At 36.6% G+C, this 27,957-nt stretch overlaps 2 protein-coding genes across 2 annotated transcripts in view; one reads left to right on the forward strand and one right to left on the reverse strand.

Moving 5' to 3' along the window:
- Window positions 1–441: 441 nt before the first annotated feature.
- Window positions 442–5,740, reverse strand: LOC124162932 (V-type proton ATPase 16 kDa proteolipid subunit). Its single transcript, XM_046539678.1, has 3 exons — window positions 5,534–5,740; window positions 4,987–5,176; window positions 442–3,423 (listed from the first exon to the last, which is right to left on the reverse strand). Exons 1-3 carry the CDS (start codon window positions 5,616–5,618, stop codon window positions 3,219–3,221), a joined length of 480 nt encoding a protein of 159 aa, XP_046395634.1. The 5' UTR covers window positions 5,619–5,740; the 3' UTR covers window positions 442–3,218.
- A 186-nt stretch (window positions 5,741–5,926) lies between these two features.
- The window catches only part of LOC124162332 (periodic tryptophan protein 2 homolog), a 38,907-nt gene continuing 16,876 nt past the window's right edge, over window positions 5,927–27,957 (forward strand). Inside the window, exons 1-12 of the mRNA XM_046538837.1 lie at window positions 5,927–6,036; window positions 6,151–6,263; window positions 6,339–6,433; window positions 9,126–9,254; window positions 9,413–9,530; window positions 9,600–9,752; window positions 11,132–11,295; window positions 14,211–14,418; window positions 17,714–17,921; window positions 21,975–22,123; window positions 23,402–23,549; window positions 25,474–25,630. Of these exons, the coding sequence (XP_046394793.1) occupies window positions 6,019–6,036; window positions 6,151–6,263; window positions 6,339–6,433; window positions 9,126–9,254; window positions 9,413–9,530; window positions 9,600–9,752; window positions 11,132–11,295; window positions 14,211–14,418; window positions 17,714–17,921; window positions 21,975–22,123; window positions 23,402–23,549; window positions 25,474–25,630 (1,660 nt within the window). The 5' untranslated portion in view covers window positions 5,927–6,018. The remainder of the gene's footprint in view (window positions 6,037–6,150; window positions 6,264–6,338; window positions 6,434–9,125; window positions 9,255–9,412; window positions 9,531–9,599; window positions 9,753–11,131; window positions 11,296–14,210; window positions 14,419–17,713; window positions 17,922–21,974; window positions 22,124–23,401; window positions 23,550–25,473; window positions 25,631–27,957) is intronic.

A 27,957-nucleotide genomic window follows, 5' to 3' on the forward strand; every position in this document is an offset into this window, starting at 1 on the left:
ACTCTCCAAACTAGAGTCGGTTCTGTCTGGTAACACTGTGATAAAAAAATTACAACTTAAATTACAGCAAGTGTATAAATAATGTTGTAACACAGTTTAGTTCACAGTTAATTGAAAAACCTCCGGGTGTAAGGGATGAAAATGAAATGACACTATTCGCTGACCTCAGGCCCCAAATAAATCATCAATCCAGTCAAATTATAATCCCATTCATTGCCATACCTCTGAAGAGCTTGGATAAATGCCCCCCATAGAAGTCACTAGTTCTGACCTACAGAAAGGAATAACACCTTTACTAACACACCATATCTCTCTTACTTTTATCAACTGCAATTCAAAGAATTGACTAGAAGATGGTACTCCGGCTCCCTATCAATGATTCATGTGTTTGATATTCACTTGACACTCAGCCTTTCAACACCCAATAAAACTCACTCAGCAGGCAGTTTTCCAGTTTATTTTTTTTTAAATAGTATAATTTACTTACACAATTACATTTGTAGGCGAAAGTCACAGTGACATTAAGTAAACTGCTAACACAAAATTGTAGTAGCTATTCATCCAGAGAAACTATCGAATTCCCCTCACCAAGATTTTTTTAAAATCATTAGTATCATCATTAAGTAATACAGTACTATGAATCACTACCAATGTCAATGGTACAGTTTCTTTGCACAACCGTAGAGAACGCTAAGGCTCATAATGCCAGCGCTCACTACCTGCTCCCGCCTAGACTACACAATTTTTGAGTCCCTTCAAACCTCCAGGATGGTAGAGACAAAACGAATCTGATATTTACATGGCGCCCTATATTAAATGCACAATGAATCACAAAAATGATTTATACACACTGAGGGGATTACTAGGGGGATTAGAGATTTGTTCCCTAGTCTGTACTGCACTTGCTTCAGGTATATATCCATACATTCTCACAGGTAATGCATATATGCAAGGAGTATATAATTTATATAAACTATGTAAACCATTCAATACCATTTAGTAAAATACTTCTATTAATATAACATGGCCCTTGGCAAGGGTGCTTAGAATCAAACATGATTCAACATGCATTGTCTTTTATAACACAATTACTTTATAGAGCTATTTACAATGAATACCACTCTCGATTTAACAGATGAAGGCAATAGAGATATACAAACGTAAAAATTCTTGGCTAAAAGAGTTTTAAAAACTTAAAGAGCCATTTCTCGCAACCCTCTCAGTTTCAAATAATTTGTTAGCTTTGTTTCAACTAGCCAAATTTTGTACAACGGCACAAGTAACCCTATAAATAACCCTTAGTAGAAGATAAATCAGTTGAGTTTCATCTTCGGCATAAATCAAACAACCTCCAAATTTGTGGGAACCTTGTGCAATTCTAAATGCAAAACTAACTTGACATACTTTTTTTATTATCCATTATCTCATTCATACACCAATAACAAACATCCTATGCATACAATAGGGTGGGGGGCTGGAAACAGGAATTTCTTGGGGGCTTAAGGGAAGAAATAACTCAGCGAAAGTTTCCGTACTTTTATACAATATTCACACAATAAGATTGTTACAACCATTACAGGCTTACAATCTGCAAGATATAGACTTGCAGGAGCAAGAAAGATTGCTGGTCTTGAGAGGAAAGGTAATGCACAGGTTTCAGAAAAGTTGACCATACCAGCACCCTTCAAACACCTTCCTCACAAGTTAGACCCCATCATCACCTTTTAGAATTGACAGAAATGTCGAGGGTAAATTAGCTTGTCACAGAGTGTTACCCATAGCATCCATAGGAGCACTCATGCGACCTACCATGGTTTTATCTGCTAATTGTTGACAGGGACCAGCCAGCAATCTTCAGTTGCAAACCATTAATTTGTTTAAAAGAATCATTCCCATACAATGGAATACAATAATTTCATTTCTACATAAAAAGCAGGGCAAATTTGACAGGTATTTCATATTTTTTGCAATCACTACATCACTTTTTTCAGTGCCAGATATTGTATTGTACATCACCTAAGCAAACAAACACATGATCCAATGTCTTTATCTTTGTTTGACATCTCGAGCCTCTTCCTCCCTATTTCTCTCAAGTTTTGCCTCAAGTGGCAGTACATGGAATGTACGAAGTGTTTTCCTATAACCCACGGTCACTCGATGGTGAAGAGAAGTATTGGGTGCCAGTTAAAACTACAGACTACCACACATTTTATAGATATTAACAAGTCTTTTTCCTTTAAGGTATTTTTATTGAACTACAATCATCTCTCCGTCGTCGAAAGACCTCATATGAGCTCACATTCACACTCAGAGAAGCTAACCCAGAGAACACGACACAGATTAACTTACCAAATGGTTGTATTAATGGAAATATCTTTTGGATTTTATTATTCCAAAACCTTTCTCAATTTAAATGAAATCCCCCCACCCACCACGGTAACAAATTAAAAAAATGTACACCAATTGAAGTCAAGAAGCATTTGTTCTTATGCCAGAAATGTGTTGATAGACAAAAATATTATTGATCAGCCCACTCAGTGGGCAAGACAAGCTGCTTATGTATATATATAATATGCCTCCTCACTAAATACACTGTACACAAATGAAGATGAAAGTGCTTCATACTAAATCAACTCCACAATGCAGTCGCAGACTGATGAATGAAATAATTATTTTTTTACAATTGAGACCCAGCATTTGATATGTCTGCATGGGATCTAGTAACAAATGTCACTGACAAGCTTTTTTTTTCAGACAACACACTTCCACAACGGGAACAAATTCTCCAAACAATCAGAATTGAAAATTTGTGCTACTTGCTGATTTTTCACTTAATTAGAGTACCAAAATTGACAACAGACCATTGAAGACGAAACCTAGCTCGTAATCCCGCAGCTCCCTTTGACCACAACACCAGTATTATTGGAAGATACAAAAAAGGAAAGACGGACTGTAAGAGAAAGAATGATTTGAAGGCTAGTTGGCATCAGGATGGGTAGGGAGAAGATTTCCATGAGACAGGGGTGACAAGAAGAAGTGTAGGAGTACATACGATGATTACAATTATTCTTTTGAAGAAGGCAAAGATGGTTTGAAAACAATGGTGTGGGTGACCCCTTCACTGGTATGATTTAGTGAAGGATGCATGGGGGTAAGGATTCCAAGTACTGGTTTTTTAACATGTCCCAAGCCCTATTTCTCTTCAATCTGAAACTTGCCTATTTTGTGTACAAGTAAATGGCCACGATAAGACCATAAAGACCCAGCACCTCCGCAAAAATCAGGATAAGGATCATTCCGACGAACAAGCGGGGCTGCTGGGCAGTACCCCTTACGCCAGCATCACCAACAATTCCGATGGCAAATCCAGCGGCAAGGCCACTGAAGCCAACAGCTAAACCGGCACCCAGATGAAGGAAGCCCCTGAAGAATTCAGAACCAACCATACAAGCTTACCGAGGGGCCAAAGTTATGTAGTTAATTGTTTAGTATACACTTAGTTGTTCAATCCATTTAGAGAAGGCAGATGGGCATCCAGTCCAACAAATAATCCAGGACTTCTACAGTTTAAATGGGCTGAATACTTTCCAAATTTTAAAAGATCAATAATTCATCCAACTTAAATTTCCAAAAATACAATTTATGAGTGCCAAATATAATCCCAATGAGCAGTAGGCAACTCATACCATCTGCCTCCTCAATCAGAATCAAGGGGCATATCCAATTAAAACTAGGAGACAGACTTCGAAAATGGACCATCAGGTGTCAAAAACAAATCAGGAATTTTAAGATTGCGAACTATCGAAATAAGTACTCTAAAAAATTCTAAGCATAAGCCTAGAATAATATCATGCCCGTAAATGGTGCTTAGGAAAAATTACAGATGAATGGAAATATCAAAGGAAATATTCTTACAGAAGTACACCATTGAAAAAATACAGTCTCTAAAATGAAATGAGGAAGACTGTACCAACTACGTATACTCAATTACAATAAGAAAACCTATACTAAGCACTGATCCATCCACGAGGCCTAATGACACACAAAAATTTATGCATTTACATGAAATCCGCTCCAGGCTACTTGTCACACTCAGGCATGAAAAAAATGTTCAAATTCTTGCATGAATTTCCTATTTCACAGACATTTTTTCGACAATAGTCTTATTAGCATCATTTCTTTGTGTGAGTAAAATGAATTTCCAGCTAGTAGGAAATTATGCATGATCAAGTACTTCATACAGCCGATTCCATTACAAGCGTTTCCATGTCATCTAAACGTACCCAAAAAGAATACAGACTAAACTGTACGCAAGCTGCAAGAAACGATGCCACAAAGAGGACTGTAATCTCGAAAAATTGACAGAAAAATTCAAGCTCTCACTTCTATTCCAGCTGCAAGCTAATCTCGATGTAAATCATACATAAAATCAACAAATGTAAAGTGAATACGAACTTTAGCTGCCAACGTTACTGAACAATTATCACGTCCTAATTCATGGATACAACATTATCAAGGCGACATTTGTCAATATTTCATAGAAGAAAGATTCTCGTTTCGATTTAGCTTCTGGAGCGAATGACAGTGGGAGACGCGATAATGCACGAGTGCTGAGAGCGTCATACTAACTCGCGAAGAACCAGGGTCAATGAAGCAATGTTCCAGTATTTTTCAAAACTTTAATAATTAAATTCAATACAGTTCTAGTAAAAATATTTTACGCAAAAGTGAACTACGCCCACCACCTGCGCTTAGCACATGCTGCCACCTATCGGCAGAAATTTATATCGATCAAGCGGCATTCCGTGATAAGGTAACCCGAAAAAAAATCGACACTTCCACGTCCTACTTAGGGAAATCTGTGCGAAACGATTACAATTACTTATTTCAAGAAACACTCCTTACTACAAATCCTACAGCAAATCATTGCGGGACAATATTATTTCCATGAACTACAGTAATTAACAAAAATTAAAAATTACTTACTTGTATAGAGGGTATTTACTTGGTGGATCTAATCCTCCGGCAATCAAAACTGCTATGACCAACCCGTATATACCAATAATACCGGCCATAACAACGGGAATGATACATTTCATAATCAATTCGGGTTTCATCACTGACATCGCAGCGATACCCGTGCCGGACTTCGCCGTTCCATATGCAGCACCAAGCGCTGCAATGAAACATACACGTAAATCCGTTGCATGACACAAAGCAAAAAGCTGTTATTATATTGATATGAATAAATTAATACTGTAACAAAATTATTAGAAAGGCGGAGCAACTACACTCGTTCGTGCCAATACTCACAAATTAAGTGTAATAAGAACACGGACTGTCATTTTCATTAAGGAGTTACTAACGACACAGTTTTTAAAACCACTGATAAGGTGATGCTTTATATAAGGTTATTGTAATTATAATGAACAAGAAAAACTAAATGAATTAATATCTAGCGCAGAAAAGAGATCCGAAGTCGAGAGAAATCAAATTGCTACCCGAGGGCCACACAATCAATACCGCTACTCACCGCTGAAAATAATTGCAGACGCGGCTCCCATAACCCCAAAAAAGGGTCCGTAAATGGGGTTCTCTCCATCATCCATTGACGACATTTTAAGTAGGGAGTATTTACAGGCCTAAGTTATCCGTTCCACACAATATTCTCTCACACACAACACGACACTGAAGTAGCGCACTGTCAAATATGGCCTACTGAGCGAGTAATCATGTGATGAGGAAGATTTTGTCGTCTGGTACTACTCTTACAGTAGCCGCTATTGGCGGATACAGCGCTGAGGCAACCACAGCAGCGAATAGGATCAATCGTTAGAGACTTAAAAGTCGTAGGCCTACAAAGGTTATGCTCACTAGCCAGCCTCAGTTGCCAACATACCATGGAAAATAATGGAGTGAGCTTATATGCGAGTCACTATGAAATCTTCATGAAGCATACGAAAGTCGAAATCCCGCATGTGCGAGAAGCATGTGCACGACATTTAAATATATACAAATATGAAGTTCTCATTCAAGGTGTGATTCGGTCTTTGTATTAAGTAGTGCTACTCATCGTAATGTTATTATGTAAGATCTATGACCCTTCTTTACGTTGAATAATGCACACATATTCATATTTTTGTGTTTTAGTTTTCAAATCTTCTTGGCACTGCCTACCGAAAAGGGGATCTCCTCTTTTCCCCAGATGGAAATACAGTCATCAGCCCTGTTGGAAATCGAATAAGTTTTTTTGATTTAAAGAAGTGAGTTTCCCCTTTGTTTTTGATGTTTTGAGAGGTGCTTGGATGTTTCTGTATTGTTCCTCTTTTCATTTTCAGCAACAAATCCTTCACATTACCTGTTGAAAGCAGATACAACTACACAACGTTATGCATATCCCCAAATGGATGCACGCTCATTGCAATTAATGAAGGTAATGATATAAATTGTGACAAATAGAGTACAAGATGCCAAACAGCAAATTTCACTACATTGTTTTTGTAGTGTGGGAGTTAAGACTTTATGTGATAAGTCATTGTGATTTTGTGAAATGAATGCTATGTAGTATTTCATATCAGTTATGACAGCCATTATGGCTCTGTACACAACAGTGGGGTTTGATGTAGTTCGAATACAGTTGTGTGCGCCCTTATGACTGGCTGCCTTTTATTTACAAAAAGTCAATCGAAGCCCCTTCCACGAAACACGCATTTAATGCATACGAAGACATGATTCCCTTGAGATTTTAGCCAGCACCAGAAATGAATTCAGTGTGTACCCATGAAAAGAAATTAGGCTGTACCAAAGCGACATAAAATAAAAGGCCTGAGTGTAAAAAAAAAACGCGGATGATAGATCGGCCCTTGGCTCTCTTCGCACATACCCTCCGGGCCGATGCATCACATGCTCTCATGAAGTATAGAAAACTAAATTTTCAAGGAAGTCAAAGTGCAATACAAGAGGAAGTCAAGACTCTCTATCTGTAGTTGCCTTTTGTTTTGTCCCATTTATTACATCAAATCATCTATTAGGCCTATATGTTTTGCTCCGTTTCTTTTAACCATCTTTTTCCTTTCATTTAGCCTAAGATTATTAACATTCAACCAGCAGTTTTTTATATTTCTATTAAAGACAATTTTATGTACATGTATACTTTACAATGTTATGATTACATTTTAAATTACACTCTATGAAAACATATATTTATCTACATTTGTAACTCTTTAAGTTATGACAAATGCCTTGTGGTGCCTAGTGAGACATTCATAAATTAAGTGCAAAATTTCTCTTTCAGATTGTAAGTCTTTAAATTAGAAATGTAAAAAAAGCATAAATATAACGTTATTTTAAGTATGAAAGTAATTTTTGGAGTTATAAAATCCTTATAAATCACAGTAATTACGTAAGATTAACCTGGAATTTAGTCAAATTTCTTTGGAAATACAGTGACATTGCCATGCGGTTGGGTTAATTCAGTCTTACCCATTCTAATATTTGTTTCAATAATCTTGCTAACTTATTTCATTCTCAAGGCCAACCACTTCTTTCTCAAAGTAGGTTTTTTAGGGAGCTTATGTAGAAAGACAGCATTTGTCTCACACTGGTTGACACTAGTATAATATGTTCATGATCAATTCATTTTGTTGCTTATGAACATCTTCCTTCTATGATTTTCCATCAGAACACTATTGGTTTTCAGGTAAGAGAATTACACTCGGGTACTGGCAGGTTTCAGTTTCACAGGAACAAACGTAGTAGCGCAACCGATCCTCTTTATTTGGCCATGACACCTAATTTAGTGCTGCCACCTGGATTTCCCTCTTGAGCCATTTATGTTTAGTATCTATTTCCCAACCGTAGGAGTGCTGTGTTGACATGTTCATTTTTCTAAATTTTTAATTCTTATCAAATAATTTTTTCATAAAATATTAATGTGCTCTCATGAGAAGGATGTTGATTCTTTCTCCCCTGTACTTACATTTATTAGGTGTGTAATAGGAAGATATTTAAAACTTGTAGTGAGCAATGTCTTTGGATATTATGCAGAAAACTGCCACGAAAAAATGGGGAAAATACTTGGAAATGATGGAGAAAACAGTTGTGGCCACCCTGCTGAGAAAATTATTCATTGATTTGGTCAAGACCTTTGGAGAGATATGTTCTAAAACATGAGAATCATTAATAAATTCCAAAAATTATTGTGCAGGCTTTGATTACATGCTCCATAAAAACTTTTCAAAGATTTATTTTGTGCAGGGATTACAAAGTTGGTTTTCTTTTTGAGTTTGAAAATAATGGTATAAATGTCTTCTCTTGTGAAAACAAGTGAATTATCTTAACTCAGGGGTCACCTCCTTAACCAGCCACTTAGTTTTACTGAAATCCACTCCTGTATCAACTTCATCATTGTAATAGGGTGGTTTCCTATTATTTTTTATTGCCTACATCAAAAGATTATTACTGCTGGAGTACGCATCTCACACTTTTAGATTTTTAAATTACTATTTATATTTTTCATGATTAAATGAAAAGTGAAAATTTTCAAGCGCATGAAAATGCGACGGCTAAGTATGAATGATGGGAAGACCCCGTGTGACGTCATTCTGATTCCTGCTGCCAGCGAATGAGGTGACCTTGGGGCGAGAATATGTGAGCCGCTGAGATGGAGGCTGCGAGCAGGTAGCGCTTGGCTTAAAAAAGGATTATTGATACCTTATCAAACGCAGGAAACTTTCCGACCATAGGCAGTTTTAATTGGTGATTATTAAGAGATGTTTCCCTGAGCTCTGTGCCTCATACATGCATTGGTAATCTCAGACGAAGTAAAACTCCTACCTACTCGTACAGAAACTAGGTCCCTGTAACATCACGTGGAGTGGCACCGCATGGGCATCAATCTGGCCTTTTTCAAATGCAGTTAAAATTGACCATTGCCATTCGTCTAAACTGGGATTTCTAAAACCAAATAATTTGTATGTTATGAATACACTAATGGTGGGTAACGAATCGCAATCAATGCCTTTCATTTTCTTTGATGAAGGAAACTGCCATATTACTTAAGGACAGTCTGACTATTTAATAGTATATGTATTGTGAGTCACTCACTGTATTTTTTTTAATTTCAGAAGGTGAAGCTGATTTAATAAGTCTCATTAGTAAGTCCGTGTTGCATAAACACCGGTTCAATGGTGCAGTCGCCTGTGCTTGCTTTAGTCCAGATGGAAACTATTTTGCTGTTGGCAAAGGCAATAGTGGTGGGTTCATTCTTTTCAAAATCTAATGATTTACTGCATGGCATGTATAATGTTACAATTAGTTTTTAATTTTTTCATAATATATTTTCTTAAGTTATTATTTTTGTAATTAAATATTTTTTATTAATTCATACTATATATATGTATTTGTATTCCAGCTTTTGTTTTCAGAGCCCCTGGACCTTTGTTGGATAGTTTCAACCCCTTTGTCATGGAGAGAGTATTTCATGGTGCCTTTGATGAAGTAACATGGATTGATTGGTCCAGTAATTCTCTGTAAGCAAGATGCATGCCTCATAATTTAACTTTTTTTCAAGTTGAATGTTAAAATAATAAACTTTTCAGGCTCATTGCTGTTGGTTCCAAGGATATGTCTACAAGACTTTATGGAGTCAAGATGCTTTCCAAATTTCAGTACTGCTCAATGGCTAGTCATACGGATATCATCATGGGATGCTTTTTTGAAAAAAATTCTTTGGACTTGAATACAGTTAGTAGGTGAGTACTAAATTTGTAGCTCTCTTTTCAGTGAACATAAATTTTTGCTTCTAATCCAAGACTTAGAATGCTTATAATAGCTTATCTGTCTTTGTTTATTCTTAATTTGAAAATTTTCAAGAAAAATATTTTCTTACTATGGCATTAGGGTATGTCATGGACAGTCGTATTCAAAAGTATTGCAGCAAATGAAGCAGCACCACTTTTGCCGCAATTGGAAAACTGAGTTTCGGTATTTTCTATTGACCTTTAGGAGGGAAATTTGAACTAGATTTCCGGTATGTAAATTGTGCAGCTCGTGCTATATAACAAATAGACTGGTTCATTCACTTGCAGGACTTAGGTAAGCTCGTAGTGAAACATCATTGAATTCAGTGGGTGAGTTGGCCTAGTGGTAAAGCAGAAGATATATGTACTGTGGTAGAAATATGACTCTGCTGATTCGAATTTCTCTGGAATAATTTTTTTCAGGTATAGCACAAGCTTCACAATTTACTGGGTAATAAACATTGCACATATCCCGCTTACATTTCCCTTTAATGATGTTGTAAGAAAAATATTGCGGGAGGTGGGGATGTTGTTCAAATTTCCCTCCTAAAGATACAATAGAAAATACAGAAACTCAGTTTCCAAACTGCAGCAAAATGCAGCACCGCTTCATTCGTTGCAATACTTTTGAATCCGACTGTACTTCTCCAAAATGCCATCCCAAGTATCCCTGTTAAATATGCACTCAGTGGTGGTGTACCATGAACAAACTTCTCTTGTTACATTTAGTAAATTATGACTATGAATGTCCAAGATTGGCGTCACTCAGGTTATTTACCAAAATGGAGCAAATGAAGTTTATACATAGTTCAAGCTTTTAAAATATTTTTTATCCTAGGAAAATATTCTTATTACGAAGGCTTGGGGCTGAGATGAATGATAGCCGTGCTTTGCATAGTTGATGTGGGATCAGGAACCAGCATGAATGAAAGAGTTAGTCAAATAGTTTTTTTTTTGTAGAACTTGCAAGATCTCTTTTATTCATGATGGATCGGTGCACCTCATCTCACCTAAAAATATCAGTTTCAACATAAACCACTTCCATTTTAGTCATTCTCTGCAGTGAGTTTCTCAGTCCAGCGATCATGTGTATGTGAGGTGACCTTGTGTAAAGATTGTTTTGTGAAACTTAAGGTTTCTCAATTTATATTAAAGTTTTTCACCTATTATCGTCTAGAATAGTTGATTAAAATGAAAGCATAAGCATCAATGATTGTATTCTAAGAAAGATAATATAATAAGGCACGTTAAAAATTTATCTGATAGAAAGTGAGTCCATATGCTGCCTTATTACCTATTTGAACTGAATATTTTTACAATTCCCCCTGTAGGAATGGTCAAGTGTGTGTTTGGGAAGCAAATTTTGAGATGTCCGATTTGCAGCCGATAGAAGTGCCTGTCAAAAAGGCCCGCAAAGGTGATAAGAGTGACAGTGAAGATGATGTGGTCATTCGAGAGGATCATGAGGGAAAGGAGAGCAGTGTGGCAAAGAGTGGTATGTGGTCTTACTTTTTTCTTTGTGTCATGGATGTGGGAAAGATACTTTGATTTTGTCTCTAATAGCCTTATGGTCTCAACTTGAGTTTTTTAGTACAGCCTACTCCCGATTATCTAGGATAATGATGGGAAGAGGCAGCAATAATTTTTCATTTTTTTAAAATTTAACTTCTTATAATTTTCATAATTTACATCAATCAAACCATCTATTATTAATTACACATATGTATTGTCTGTTATTTTAGATTGCTCTCCAGAATCATAAAGAGCCTTCTTTTCCTGAACACAATCTTTGTAATGGCAATAAAGTGATTGTACTCATATTCCTACTGCTCCATGTAACTCCTGGTTTCCAAAAACCACGCATCTGTGGCTGTGAGATCACAGATTCAGAAAAGTGGTATTCACAAATGCTTCAAAACTGCTGTGTGACGTCTGAAACTACACTGTTAGGCACCACGCTGCGTAGTAGCTCAAGTTGCCTGGGATGCAACAGTTGCTGGGCGTGGATTCTTTATTACTAAGCGCAATCGTGCACCACGGTGCCTGGAAAACAGGAACACGGAACTCCCGTGAAGGCAATGGGTGAGGGATCATGCCATTGCACTGCAGTAGTTACAGGAAACCAGGATTTAGCTAATTGTCTACGCATTCGAGTGCCTGGCTATGATTCATGCTATCTCTACTTCCAATTCCTGTGCTGCCTTCATTACTACTGTTCCTTTCCTCTCCTATTTGACCTGGACTTGTCACAGGGTAAACATTCCCGAGTGCTACAAAAGCTCCGGTTCCCTAGGGCTGTATTCAATCGCATGCAAGGTTGCAGAAATAAATTTGCAGTTGCTATTTGAAATATACAATTTAAGATTGAAAATAACTATTCTCTTAATTTACTATTGGTTAACCATGGAAGAATCTTTTGAAATTAATCAAGAGTTTTCCCATCACTGATTATCGTTTGCATTGCTAGATCAGATGTCCAGGTAAACCTGTAACATTCCTTGTTGGCAAGTGAATAAAATAATGCCATTTTACTAAGGGGATTCTAATGGAAATTATAAGTCTAGTGTAGCCTTGTATTGGAATGCAAATATCCTGGTGCTGTTGCATCGGACTTAATTTTTTTATAAAGATCACGGAAAACATCAAAGGAGTGTAAACTCATGCACGGATAATTAGCAACACCGATAAACCACTGCCAGATAGTCGGAAGTCTGCTGTACTTATTAAAGCAGTGAGTAGGGAGCATAAGTGTTTCATTTGTTGTAGGATACATTTCTGTGATTTCCTCCAAATGCTTTCAATTGGTCTCTTAGGTGTTTCATGTCAGACTTGGAAAATTTGAGGAAGATGTGAAGTACAAATGAAGAAACTCATGAATGAATCAACTAGTTTGGTATTTTGGCTGTCACTATTATTTAGCTATTCTTGGCCTATTGCTAACACCTACCTTGAAAGTTTCTACAGGGATCAGTTCGGTTTTGGGCCACTAAATTATCATTTTTTGGGGAAGGGAACTGCATCTCTCAAGTTTGGAAGGGAAAATGAGATTTTAAATTCAGTAACGCCTCTAATTTACAGAGCTGAAGAGACCCAAATTTCTTTAGTAGTAGAGATTTTGGTTGTTGTGGGTTGCATGCATTTTTTGGCAGGCACCTTACTTTCAATGGCGAGTATTTTAATTTTATGGAAAAAAATCCTAAATGGTCCATGAGAATGTTCTTCTTAGAGTGATCAATACACGTAGAAGGCCAATACTGTGAACAGCAATGATGAAATTTTTATCTAACCATCTGAGCATTGACCAAGTCATGGAAGATGAAGCTGATTCTAATACGTGACCAGAATGACCATGTGACATTAATAACTGACAATGGGATTCTCTAGGATGGTCCCTCTCTAAAAATACCCTACCCCTTTTCTCAATCTCTCTTGCCATCTAATCTAAAATTCAATTCGTAAAATGTTCGAAATTTTACAATCTTTTATGAGGGATAAATGAAATATTTAAATTATAATTGATCTTTTGGTGATCAGTCAAGGAAGTTGGAACATTTTCAGGGAATTAAAAAATTTGATATCACTTACCGCTGAGTAATAAATATTGAATTCCCTAACTTTGTGAGGTAACATTCAGATCATAACAATATCCAAATATGTACTTCTTCAGTTCCTGTGTAAGTTGTGTGACTTACTTGATCCGTTGTAACGTCACTCTTTGTAATGATTAACTGAAATGTGAGGAATATAAAACAAAGAAAATAAACTTCATCTAGGTATTAATGTCTAGTATTTACTCTTAATTTTAAAAATACATTTCCTTTGGCCTTTGAAGTTTTAAATAAATGTTAAGCATAAATTGGTCATTTATATCTTAGCATAAATGCCGTTTTTTTCTTATTTTATTGTTTGCATAATTTTTCATATCTTGAATTACTCTTGGGTCTCCACTTGTCATCTTCTACTAGGAAGTATTCAGCATAGTTGTAGAGAAAACTGTGAGAGCCAGTGATTAGAAGCTGAGTACATATGTATTTGGTAGGATGAACTAAAGGGAGATTAGGTACATGCAGAACTGAGCAATGGAATCATGTCTGAAGATAGTAGCAAAAAGCCATTTTTGAGGGGTAGAATTGACTATACTGTGTAGAAACTTTATTAGGTGATAAATAATCTGATGGAATAGTATAAAAAATGAGTTTTTAATTGCTAATTTAATAGTTAAAGGGTAAAATATTTTGGAATTCATAGTTTGAAAACCAAGGTAAATTCTAGTGAAAATACATAAGAGAAGCATGTTTTCTCTACCACTCTTTTTGCTGATAGTTTTCTTGTGCATGATATATCAAAATAAATAATTTTGTTTCATTATTAAAAACTAATTATCTCTTTTGATGCCTTATGTTTCTTTAGCTGAGGTGACGTCGGACACGAGTGGTGAAAAATTGACGTACAAGAGACTTGGCCGTTACTACATTCATCCCCAGGTGAAAGGAGAGAAGAATCCATTACTCACATCTTGTGCATACCACCAGCAGCTGAGGATACTGGTTTCTGGATTCTCAAATGGTTCTTTCTTCATTCATGAACTGCCCGATGTTACTCTCATTCACTCTCTCAGGTACTGCTGTAGTGAAGAAATGCTCTTGGGTTTCCTGTCCGATAATAATTTTGGTAGGCATTGTTATTTTGCAGGTCTCCTCTCAAACATTTGCCTGTTGCATCAATGTCTACAAATTAGTCTCCAAATACTTTCCAAACTGAGGATGTGGAAATAATGGATGTGGTTTCACGATACAACAACTAGTGATTTTGATGTTTAGGAAAATGTTAGTGGTTTTGATAGAAATTTCATTTTTGTTAATGTTTCAGGTGTCATAAAGTTTTAGTTTTGCTGCCAGTAATTCAGAGAATATGCCTATAAATATTAAAGCATTCTATCGGAGGTAGGTTTCCTAGGAGTACTTAGAAGCGTAGGGTGGTTTCCTATCATTTTTTTATTGCCTAAATCGAAATATCATTACTCCTGGAGTACGCGTTCCACGTTTTTAGATTTTTAAATGGCGATATCTATTTTTCGGGATGAAATGAAAAGTGAAAAATTTCAATCGCGCGAAAACGCGACGGCTAAGTATGAATGCCAGGAAATCTCCGTGTGACGTGGTTCTGGTTCCCGCTGCCACCAGTGAGGTGACCTTGGGGTGAGGCTTTGAGCACTGATACGACATAGGATGCTAGCAGGTAGCTGAGTACCCTGCTAGCTGGTAGCGCTTGGCTTAAATAATGATTATTAATACCTTATCAAACGAAGAAAACTTTCCGACCGTAGCCAGTTTTAATAAGTAATTATTAAGACATGTTTCCCTAAGCTCTGTGCCTCATGCATTCATTGGTAATCGCAGACGATGTAAAACTCCTATCTACTCATATAGAAACTAGGTCCCTATGACGTCACGTGGAGTGAAATCGCATGGGCGTCAATCTGGCCTTTTTCAAATGAGGTTAAAATTGACCATTGCCATTCGTCTAAACTGGTATTTCTAAAACCAAATAATTTGTATATTATGAATACACTAATGGTGGGTTACAAATTGCTATCAATGCCTTTCGTTTTCTTTGATGAAGGAAACTACCCTATTCTGGGAGCCTCCCTTCAAGCACTTCCGTCTTCAATTCACAATAAGGCCTACTCCCCTTCATTTTTTCTGAAAATCCAATTTTTTCCTACCTCTACCTTGTTTACCTACCATCTGCCCTCAAACACCTACCCGCTTACATCACAGCTAACCTCTATATCTAAAGGTTGACCCACCATCCGCAACCTGGTGCACGCACTTGTTGTAGAGATGGGTGTAATAGCATTTTCCTCAAATTCGAATATTGAATACTGCATTTCTGAATTCTGAAAATGCATTTTCCACCAATTTTAAATATAAATGGCAGTTAAAATAAAAAATGCTGAACACTTTGCAAGTCATTCTATTTAATTACGGCTCCTGACGTAACCCCACGATTACATCAAACTTGTGCACATGGAGTACTGCAATTTTTTTGTTTTTTATTATGTGCATATTGAAGGTTATAATATTAGTAGGGATGGTCGGATCAGATACCTCGGATCCAAATATCCGCAGATATTGCCCTTAATCGGATACATAGGATCCAAAGTCACGGAAGACATTGGATCTGGATCTGAAATTTTAAATAATAGCTTCAGTGAATACAACAGTGAATAAGGGTGGAAAGAGTTCAGATTCTCTCTTTGAAAGTGCCGTCACATGCCATTCTTGTACTAATCATGAACCATTTTGTTTGAAAGCTCTTGCAGAGGTCACATAGCAAAACTTCAGCCGTGGAAAATAAAAAAAGGCAAAATACGACTGGCACATTGTGTGACTCATCCTAAGAGATTGAACAATCATCGGGGGAATCTCAGCGTCGTAGGATAATAACCATGTCAAAAGTAACTACGTCGCAAATTTCAGAAAACCACCCTCGGCCGTCTATCCGTACTTCTGTTGTTTATTTTTTTTGTTTCCGAAGTTACACAGACCATAAATCATTGCCTTCTAAGGAAAATATCAAATTACACGAGAACAATTAAAGCATGTTTCAACCTTACCCCTTCTCACCAACTGACCTTTTTTGGCCTGTCTGCTTCAATTCTCCGTTTCTAGACGACAAATGCTAGGTGAATGACTTTCTGGGCCCAAAGATGTCTCAATAGCTTCGACAATAAGATGACATTCTTGAGATTTAAAAAAGAATTAGACCAAACGCTACGCATTCCTGATGATATATATCTGTTTATTTTTCAGTTCTAATTGATTGCCACCAAGTTTTCTATTTACAATTAGACTATGCTAATATGCAGCATTGTCCAAACAGCACAGTTTTCAAAGAAACAAGCACAGCATTAATTCCTCATACAAGTAGAGACAGATTGGAAACGCCAACTGCATATATCACGTTGCTCACACGACTTCGCTTTGAAGGCAACGACCTCACTGAAGCAAGATTTGACTTGTACGTCCTTGACTCTCTCATTTGTAGCCTCGTTGCTTGAAATACGAAGGGAGTGCTCTCCTTCCCCTCCACCTCTCCTTTACGAGCTTCTGCTGCCCACCCTTTCCACATGCTGAGTAGTCGAGCATCTTGTCGCACGTGACGTTAATGCTGTTTTAAATGCTGTTAATTGTGTTGCTGATTGTATAGTTGCAATTTAATGTAATGATATATGTAGTTACTGATAAAAATGACTTTCATTGTGTAGAAACATTTCTTTTGAGATAAGGAGAACCAATGTATGCCATGTGTGTGCACTGTGGCGTGAAATTATTGCGAGGAAGAGCTAAATCCACCTCACCATACTGAAGCATTTTCGGGTGAAACACAAGTCGTTATGCAATGGGAAAGTGACGAAATTCAGGGGAAACATGCGTGAGAAAAATTTGAATTCGATCGATGGCTGTGGGTTAGCCAGGAATTTTGCTGGGGGAAAATTTTTAAACAACAAGGTGCAAAGTAGAGGTTTCCTGGGGAGTCTGGGAGGTAGAGCCCCCACAATGAGTTAAAGGGAGTAATGCTGGAAAGTTAGTCACAGTCATGAAGTAATTTTTTTTAGGAAATTCCTAGCCCAAAGGCAAGGACAATTTTGAAGTTCTTATCCTCTCTGACAGTTATAATGAGGAAGAGAGGGAAGTTTGCGATAAAATTAAAATGTTATGGAAAGCTGTTTTAGAAGAATATCTGGTGTATTGGGTACATGCATAGTATTAGTTCTCTGACTTTCATCAACACTTCTCATGGGTTGCATCTTTTGTATTCGAAATTCTTTTGTCATATGATGCCATACGTGCATACATAATTTCTAAAGTAAATTTTATTTTGTTTTTTTTCATGACTGCCTATTGTAGCATATCAGATGATGAAATTTCTTCTTTGAGATTGAACTGCACTGGAGACTGGATAGCCATAGCATGTAAAGAACGAGGTCAGCTCCTGGTGTGGGAGTGGCAGAGTGAAACTTATGTTATGAAACAGCAGGGCCACTTCAACAACATGGAATGCCTCTGCTATTCACCTGATGGTCAGTTTATTGCTACTGGCGGTGATGATGCCAAGGTAAATAGCCTCACATCTTGAGCCCTACACTTATGTTGATTTTCTTGTTTTTTTTTCTTTTCTGATTTCCTATCAGTATCTTATTTAATACTTTGTGTGAATTAAAGTAAGTGTTTTATCTAGTTTTCTTTTTCTTTTTGATGTTTTTTCTTTAAAATGTTTATGTATATTTATCATTACCAATAAATTGTGTCATTAAATTCTTCTTGTCAGTCACAAGCTATAGGCACAAATTTTTATGCTGCTTGAAAAATACCTACAAGAAGGATAAAACAGAGCCGTGAAATGTAATAACTTAATGTGTGACCAGCTATCTAACCTGATGGTTGACAATTCAATGTATAAAGTTAGCTTTCGCATGAGTATTTATTTTTGTAGCAGTATGATAAATAAGGGATAAGACTTAACTCCAGTGAAAAATCAATGCTATTGGAAAACATTGTCATACTCCTTACTGTTTCTGATTGTATATAATATCATTAGGTGAGTGAGAAGAATACAAGATAGGTATTTCTAGAATATATGATCGATATCACGATTTGTTTTGGTTATAGAAGGCTATAAGCAGTGATATGCATGGATTGATGTGCTGCATTGAAACAATAAAATTGATTTTTCTTTTCTCCTGAATAAAATAGCTATCAGCATTCCAGGTCTTTAAGGGTATGGTTTCATTTTTGCTGGAGGAGCTGATGATGAAACTTGAAAAATGTAGTGTTGTAAAGAACTTAAATTTATTTATGTATTGACATGCTTAGTGCAAGAAGAAATGCTTAAAAAATCATACTCTGTAAAGAGACTACTGTCTGTAAACAAAAGCAAGACACTGGAGTTTGAGGAGCTCTAGCATCTAAATATGCAATCAATTTCAGTGCAACAAAAAGCATACAAAACAGAATTTATTTCTAAATTTGATCAAATACTTTTAAAACTCTTCCGCTACATAGTATTTCCTGTACTTAATTTTTTCTCAAAAAAGTACCAGTCTTTGTGCATAAAATCAAGTTGCCCAACTTTGAATGTTTGGTTTTCCTGTAGATTTTGTTCCAGTAACTTTGAATTTTCATATGAGAAAGCCAAATCTAGAATTAAGTTTTCGGAAAACAAATTGTTTACACCACTAAAATTGATTGATTTGTTGTAAACAACGCAAATCTCTGCTAACGTCGAAACCAATGGGTCAATAGAAAATTAACTGGCACTGTTGTGTGCCATAGAATGTAATAAATGCTCGTACTTAGACCGCACACATTAAATTTCAGCAGTATTTTCAATATCGTTTGATATTTATTATTGTTTTGAGCTCCGGTTGTCGCTTTTTCTCTGCCTACCGAGGCAGGCCAAAACAAAGCAGCAGAAAAGAGAAAGTCTTTTGATGCCGTGCGCTGTGTGCATCGTGATGCACAGTACAGTACCGATCATTTAAAGGAAGTGCGATTGTAGAGTCGGTGGCAACCATGCGTCTCTTTTCTCCTCCCTCTCCCAAGACGGAGCTGCTGGTACGCATACAGAAACATCAAGATAATTAATGAGCGATATTTACATCATTAGTGATAGCTAGTGTAAATTTGATATGCACCAGCATTGCATTCAATGTACAGCATACATGAGTACCAAACAATTGTCAATCCACTCATTGGTACCGAAGTAAGCAGAGATTTGCTTTGTTTACAAGAAATCAATCAAATTTAGTGGTATGAAAATTTTGATTTCTGAAAACTTAATACAGTAAAACCTCTATGTAGTGAACCTCTTTACATCATAAACCTCCATACTTCATACCACCCCTACGGTCCCGTCAGATTTACATGTAAATTTATAGGCAAACCTCTATGTAGTGAACCTCTTTATCTCGTAAAACCTCTACTTATCATACCAAGGAGACACCCCCCAGACTGCCTAACTACCTCCGCAAATCATACCAAGACAACTAGAGACCATTAATGAAGCCGTGATTACGTTCATGGAATGACATTTTCAGCAATAAATGTTTCACCCTTATTTTTTTTCTTTCACAACTTTAATATGCTGTAATTTTCACATTAACCATTAGTTAAGGCCATTTTGTTCCATATGAAAACATACCTTACAGTAAATAAGAAAAAAATGTATCCAACTATCCTAATCATTTTAAGTGACTGTTGAATTAAGAGAGATCACTTCTTTCCTCTTGAATCATGGCAAAAATCACGCGATATCTCTCACTTTGTGTTATCATTAAATAATAAATATATGTTCACTAATGCATGCATGCTTACTTAAACTCGTAAATGCAATGGTTTAATAGACAGTAGTGCCTTTCATTTCCAAAAATGGTGCCTATCACTGAAACCTCTCTATAGTGAACCTCCATATATCAAATTGCCCAAATTTTGGTTCCCTCCATTACGATGTAAAGAGGTTTTACTGTACTAGATCTAGCTTTCTTATATCAAAATTGCAAGTTACTGGAACGAAGTCTACAGGAAAACCAAGTGTTCAAAGTTGGGCAACTTGATTTTATGCACAAAAAACAGGTACTTTTTTGAGAAAAAATTAAGTGTAGGAAATATTATGGAGCCGATGAGTTTTGAAAGTACAGTGGAACTTGGTTAGTACGTTCCTCCTTAGTACGTTTTCCTCCTTAGTACGGCGATTTCCCTCGGTCCCGGTAACATGCGAACAAAATACAGGTAAAAGAATTTGGTTAGTACGTTTGAAAAAATTGCTCTTTCCTGGTTAGTACGCTCAATTGCTTGCCGTGACGCAACCCGCAATTCGTTCTCTAGTGTCTTCTTAAGGGTCGCAAACATCTGAATTCATGATTTAATTTATTATCATTAGCCATTAACATTCTTCCATTCATTCGACATCTCTTTCTTCTACCGTAATTTATCCAAATGCATTTCTGAATTCTTGTGACGTGATTATAAATAAAATGCGGCCATTTTTCGGGAATGTCTGACTATGAAAAACTACAGCCAATAAGAAGCCCCAATTCTCCCCACCCCGAGCTCCTCACCTCCTGTTGCCTTTGGAGCGCTTGGGAGTGCCCACTGCTGCGCACAAAGTTCGTGAGTGGGCAATTGTTGCTATTGCACGAGTTATCATGATGAAGAAATGAGTCTTAACGGTATTAGACAATTCCCACATTATCTAAAGCAGTACTGCTCCATAAACTCGACGTCATGCGTATTTACTTGACTACTGTTGCGGGAGCAGACGATCCTCTGGATCTCCACGCGATAGCTAAAAAATACTTGATCTCGGAACGAAAGCAGACGACATTAGACAAATTTTGAAAGTAAATTTCAACTGTTTAATATAAAATTTTCTTGTAATTACGTCGTAATCTAATAATCTTGCGTGTCATCAGTCGATATATCGATCGATTTTACAATCGAAATGGTATCATTCCAGAAGCGAATGTCTACGGCTGTTGCCGTAATTTGAAAGTCAATATAATTTTGCCCAATTTTTATGATGTTTAAAAAACCAGTTGACTTACTCCGGGTTGTTGTTATATTCTCCGAGTACGCTGTGAGAAAGAAAAATGACTTGTCTTCGCTTGTCTGAGCTTCACTCGTCCTCGTTCTGTAAATATATATAGGATAAATCACGGGAGATAGACGCCGTAATCAAGAAATCGTCTCCGGGATGTCCATGAAAAATTGCGATTTTTATTCACATGGTATTGTTTTTCATGGTAGCGCTCATTTTCTTGATTTTAAATGTGAAAAGAGTTCAGGAAGGCGATCCTATGAGAACTACCGATAGTAATTGTAATTATGACGACTTTTTTCACTGATTGCAATAACCCCGACTGCTATTATTTACTTTCCTCGTTAGTACGTTTTCCTGGTTAGTACGTTCATTTTTCGTGGTCCCTTCAGAAACGTACTAACCAAGTTCCACTGTATATGATCAAACGTAGAAATAAATTCCCTTTTGAATGCTGAAATTGATTGCTTCGTTTAGATGCAAGAGCTCCTCAAGCTCAGATGTCTTACCTTTTTCCACAGACAGTAGGTTCCTTCATCATGATATCACCAATCACTTCTGTTGTACTTACAGGTGAAACTGTGGAACACTACTACTGGATTTTGCTTTGTGACCTTTAGTGAGCATACTGGAAGTGTGACTGGTATCCAGTTTAGTCGTAATGGCAAATTCGTCATATCAGCGTCTACGGATGGGACTGTCAGAGCATTTGACTTAACAAGGTTTGTGAATATTTTTTTTGTGTAGTAGAAATTTGTTTTTAAAACATAATTTTACATTTCAAAAGCCATTTTTTAGATGAAGATTTAATTTTAAGCAAATAAAACCTTGTGTCAAATTCTTGTATGAGGCACATTCTATTGACCGCTGGCATACTACGTGTGCAATATACTGGGTTCCACTTTCCTATTATACCCATTTTATCATATGAGCCATTCCATGCCAATTCATGGAACACGTGTTGCTGCATCATTGTAGAAAAAATTAAATTTTGCACACCTATTTCTATAAGTCTGCTGGGCAAAAAACAATTTTTTCATGAACTTAATGACTTACTCGCCTGTGAAACACTGCAATGGATGGTAAAAATGACACTTTCAGCTAAGTATCAGAATAGTTCTTGCTACAAATAATATCATCAAAAACTATGCCAATTGATAGCTAAATTTGTGATGGTTGACTTGGTGTTTGCTCTAACCTCCCACTGCTGGTAGTTCCTGATCTCGTAGTTCCCATTGACTCTAGTTACTAGAGGTTAAAGTTTATCGTGAATAAAATCCGGAATATTGTCAAATAACTCTGTTGATTTCAGTTTATTATTCTGTGAAAAAAAGTCATATTTTCTCATGCCTAACAACTGGCTTTCAATACATGCGGTATGTTATATTATTATTTGAAGTTTTATAGCATAGATGCTAGGAAAAATTAAGAAATTGAATAATTTCAAAATAAAAATTTATAGATCTTCATAAGTATAACTGAACAAATGTTCACAGTCATATCAATGTGCTTGAGCATTTTTTGATTGAAAAATGTTCAAGCTCCCTTCCTCCCCTTACCCATCTGTTCTAATATCCTTCCCTTTATCATAGTTTTCATAATTCCCTGGCAGCTCACCACTCACTCTATCAACACATTCTGTTAGTATTAAATTGAAGTTTCTAAGTTGTATGTATAGTTTGGGATAGGAAAATTTTATATCAATGAGTAACGAAGTGGTTTGACTTAAATTCGAAATACTAAGCCCACCATTGTAGTAAGTAATAAAAGTTGTATGTGATGTCATGAAATATCCAGAGCTGGCAATAAATTGTGTGTTTTGTAGTTCATTAGGCAGCCTGGATTTGATATCAAGTATTTGGCATTTTTGCATTAATTTTTTATGTACCCTCCTGAAAAAAAATTACCTTATGCAGCAAAATTTTGCCAAGAAAGTGATGAAAAAATCATTTTTGTATTTATTTGAAGTTTAATTTTCTTCAATCGGTTTTATTTTGCAGATACCGTAATTTTCGGACGTTCACATCTCCTAGACCAGTTCAATTTTCATGTGTTGCCATGGATTCAAGCAGTGAATTTGTGGCTGCTGGTGGACAGGATGTGTTTGAGATCTACCTATGGTCATTAAAAGTGGGAAGGCTGTTGGAGGTAACTGCTTGGATGTATTATGTTTATTAATGATGTTAATTCATTACAGTAGTTGAAGCCAAGAGATTAAGTGGCCTGGGAACCATGTACAGTAGAACCATTGTATAAGGGACTTTCAGGAGCCCAAAAAGTAGTGAATTGTCACTTTGAAGCTTAAATGTTTTTCACCAAATTTTTGTATATGTCTGGAAATGCAAGAAGTAAAATTTAAGGACATATCTCATAACAGAGAATTATATTGCTGTTGTTTACTGTCTACCATATTTTTTGCCTGTTAGTTCTAGTGGTATTGTTTTAACTAGCATTCATATACTTTTTCATAATTCGATTGATTCAACTCATCAATACGGGAAAGTTAAAAATGAAGAAAATACTAAAGTAAAAAAATTGAAAGGAACTAACACAATACTAAGCTATTAAAAAACTAATCTTATCTGAACTACGAAAAAAATTATAGAGCGCAAAAGCAAAATGAGGAAAAAGCAGCAAATGCAAGCGATCTGAATGGTGTCCTGAGGGAGAAGAATCTGATCACCCAAACCCCTGTGAGCGGATCATTCAAGGAAATAACACTCGTCTGGTTCAGAAACAGGTTTCTGTGCACGGGCCACAAACTTTCAAAACACATGTACTTCCATGCCTGCTTCTAAAATACACCGTGTTTTGCCTCATTTTCTTTTGAATTTTGTGCATAATATGAACATTTCAATCCAATCTCTCGACATAACTCATCATTTGCTGAAAATTATTGTTCTATACCTTTGGGCCCAATAGGTGACCCATTTCAGCTTTGAAGAAGGTAGGCTGAAAAATGTCAGTTGGCGAGAAAGGGGGAGAAGTGAAACAAGTTTAAATTGTTCTTGTGTAATTTGATATTTTATTTTGAAGCTATTTATGGTTTTCGTAATATGAACCCTGCGCAATCCATGATCTGGTGTCAAATTCTTGCTGGGTGGTCAAGGAGAGGAGGGAAATGTTAGAAGAATGGACTGAGGGCTCATTAGTGAGATATAGCAGATTTTGGGCAATGTGTGACGTAGTGTTTACTATCCTGCAGCAATGAGCTTCTCCCGATGGTAGCTCCATCTCTTGGTGAAAATTTACACTAAGTGCCTGTCATGTATAGGCTCTGATTTCAACTCTTAACCCCCTCTCTCACATGGAGCGGATAGCGTGGAAAGAAAAGCGTGTATAGTAATTAGTGAAAACCTCAGAGCATACGAGTCTTGCCGCTACGATATTAATACTTTGTCATGTTTTCAATGTAGCTTAAATGTTTACACTGAAGTAGCTACTTAATATGTGAGACATGTTACCACAGATGCCGAAGAAAACTCTGATGATGACTTTGAAAAGATTAAAGGCACCGCTCACCTTTATGGCAGCTCAGAGGATGAAATGTAGCAAGAAATTTGAACATATGTATATCAGTCCGACAATGTGTCATATTTCGTGTCATATACACACAGTAAGTGCTTTTTAGCGTGGTGTTTCCTTTCCTAAAGTATTGTTGTATGCACAGACTTAGATGAACAACGCTGTCCTTTCAAATAACTTCAAAATGCTTTACAAGTTCACTACTACGCCATACTTACCAATTCACATAGATATGTTCACCAATGCCCAACTCTAGAGAAAGAAACTACTGGAATTTTAGGGAAAATGGTTTTTGGCATACATGAAAATTTGGAGGAATCGTGTAAGCTGTGCACCTTCTTTTTTCATTGGCATTTCCAGAAAAAAGGTGTGTGGCTTCTATGAGCAAATACGGTAGTAGAAGTCCTTTTTTTTTAATCAGTCAAGGAGAGGAGAATTGTTCAATATATTATAAATAGAAATATGTAGCGTGAAGGAGGTACTTATTCTTGTAAGTCTTTAAGAGATTGATTCCATTATTTTTTCTACTCTTGCTTTCCTTTTCCAGGTAATGAGTGGGCATGAGGGCCCAGTGGCAAGTGTTGCGTTCAGTCCCAGTCCGGCAAGCACTGCCCTTGCCTCCGTTAGCTGGGATAGAACACTTAAGTTGTGGAATGCCATAGAAACTGGATCTCAGCATGAAACAATTTCCCTTAATTCTGATGGTAAGTCTTGCCTAGTGCTCTTAATTTCAATTATTCAAAAACAGATACTCTCACTTCTTATTTTCCATCTTATATTTTTACCTGTTACTGCATTCTAAGTTACTGCCTTTGATCCTGATGTTTATTCATGGCATAAGTATTCTTCTCATTTGCTGAGTTTTGCTAATCATATGCTCTTTGTATTGTAAAAGAATTGTTAGATCACTATGGTGGTGTGGTACTTGGAGGAAGCCACTGATAGCTCAGGTCATTTGCAGCATGAGGAATGGGTAGAGAGGGAAGGGTGGATAGAAACCCGGTATCGGCATTAGCCTACTCATAACAAAAGGTGCCAAGGGAACCTGGGCTTAATGTCTGACGGATAGAGTGGTGCACATGAAGTGCCCTCCACCAGGCACTCGCTGAAAAAATCTGATATTTAGGGGGATTTGAACCTAGATCTCCTTGGGAGCCAAAAGATAAATGTGCTTCTATACTTTTGAGTTAGGTACATAATCGATGCATAAAGTAGTGTAATTCAAATATTTTAAAAATAAATTTAAAATAAAAATCAGGTAAAATGTCCAGGTGTAAGACCTCTGGAGCTCCAAAAGACAAAAATCTTGGTTTAATTCTCAGAGCGTTGTTGCATTAGAGTGGCAAGGTGAGTATTTTGTTGTTGTCCTGGCTGGATGGTGTGGGTTAGCACCGACTTTCCACTGCTTTACTTAATTTCACTGAATGCTTTTCTCTCTGGCTAGGAAAGACGTAATCCATGAGTATCATTTAGTACATACAAAAGGAAGCCACACAATTCATATAAAACTGCTGTGAGGTTAGTCTGGGAGCTAGAGACTTGGAGGCTAAATGCTAGACTGTGATTTCTTGAGCAATTAAGAATAGATATGTATTTCAGAACTATGCATGGAAAATTATCTTGGAACCTCTTCGTCTTAAAAGTCTGATGGAAACAATAAAATAAGAGAGATATTTTGCCGAACAAATTGGTATAGGAATTTATTTTTCACCCGAACAATAAAGGACTTCAAAATAGCTAGCTGAGTCTCTGTAGTCGATTTACTCCGTAACACATTTCCTTTACTCCTTTATTTTTTGTTAAGTGGAGGTGATTTGACACCCCCACGATGCAGTTTGAGGCCATTTGCTGGGTATTATGTAGTTGTATAATTTACAGAATTTTTTCTTATATCCGTATATATGACTGCATTGTCATTTATATAAAGCCTGGGGAATTAGATAATTTGTACGGGAAATCTGGGAGAAGTCAGGGAAATTGAAAATGGAAAGTTGGTATGAACATAGAATAAGTATTTTTCTCCTATGTAGAGTTTATTAAACTTATGTTCCAAACTGATGGTTAGTAAGATTAGTGTAATCTGTAAAGTTGAATTATTTATTCTTGAACTAGTGCAACTCAAATATGTATATTAAAATAAAACTTTGCATGCATTAAAATAATGTTGTCATTTTTGAAGGGGACAAAAATGACAAGCATTTTCATCAAGAAAACTTGCAAAATAATTTCACCTATCCTGGAAAATAACAAATATTTACACCCTTGCCTCACATAGCGCAAGAGATGCGTTCCTTGGGGTTTTTGCGCTATGCGAATTTGCATTATATGAGAGCATTTTAACTTTGGGAAGATAGGGATGTGTTCCTGGTAGCATAGGTGCTGGGTATTGAATTTCCTCAAAAACATAGATATTCCTATTAATAGCCTTAGAAAACCTTATTCATACAATCATTTAAAGCTTAAAATATCTTTAAAGTTAGTAGGCATGCATTCAAATACTTTTATTCGTGTAAAAAAATTCGTACATGCTTTTGAAATTCCTTCCTATTGTGCTGGTGGGCCAACATCTGCTATGTCAAGGGTTCGCAATGCATTGCCGGCAGTTGGCACATTTTCAAACCAGTCTAAAAACAATTATTGTGTCACCCAGGCCCCTTTGTCGCTCATCCAAATAACAGGTTAGTGCTAATTTAAATACCATTTCATTGCTCGTGGAGTTTGTGAGTGATAAATCATAACTGGCTTTAATTTAAAGCCCCCTGAGAAATTAGCAGCTATGTGAAACAGTCTTTAAATGCCTTGAAACATGACCCAGTTTTTCTTCCCTGACAATGAATGAACGAGACTGCATTCTTTTCCGAAAAAATATCGTCTCGTCAACTCTAAAAACTAGTTGAGGGGGGAAGTAGCCGCTTTCAATCACAGCTTGGAGTTCATCAGAAAAATGTTGCGATGACTGCACTATCAACACTTAAGCAATTGCAGATTCACCTAATATCGTCGCATCGAAAATACCTGCTTGCCGTTTAAA

This window comes from Ischnura elegans, chromosome 7 (assembly GCF_921293095.1).
Source record: "Ischnura elegans chromosome 7, ioIscEleg1.1, whole genome shotgun sequence".
Taxonomy (NCBI): domain Eukaryota; kingdom Metazoa; phylum Arthropoda; class Insecta; order Odonata; family Coenagrionidae; genus Ischnura; species Ischnura elegans.

Coding starts and splice junctions, on each gene's coding strand:
- LOC124162932 (XM_046539678.1), bottom strand. CDS start 5,618: ATGTCGTCAATGGATGATGGAGAGAACCCCATTTACGGACCCTTTTTT. Junction 5,177..5,533: donor GTCTGCAATTATTTTCAGCG/GTGAGTAGCGGT, acceptor GTTTCATTGCAG/CGCTTGGTGCTGCATATGGA. Junction 3,424..4,986: donor AGTAAATACCCTCTATACAA/GTAAGTAATTTT, acceptor TGAATTCTTCAG/GGGCTTCCTTCATCTGGGTG.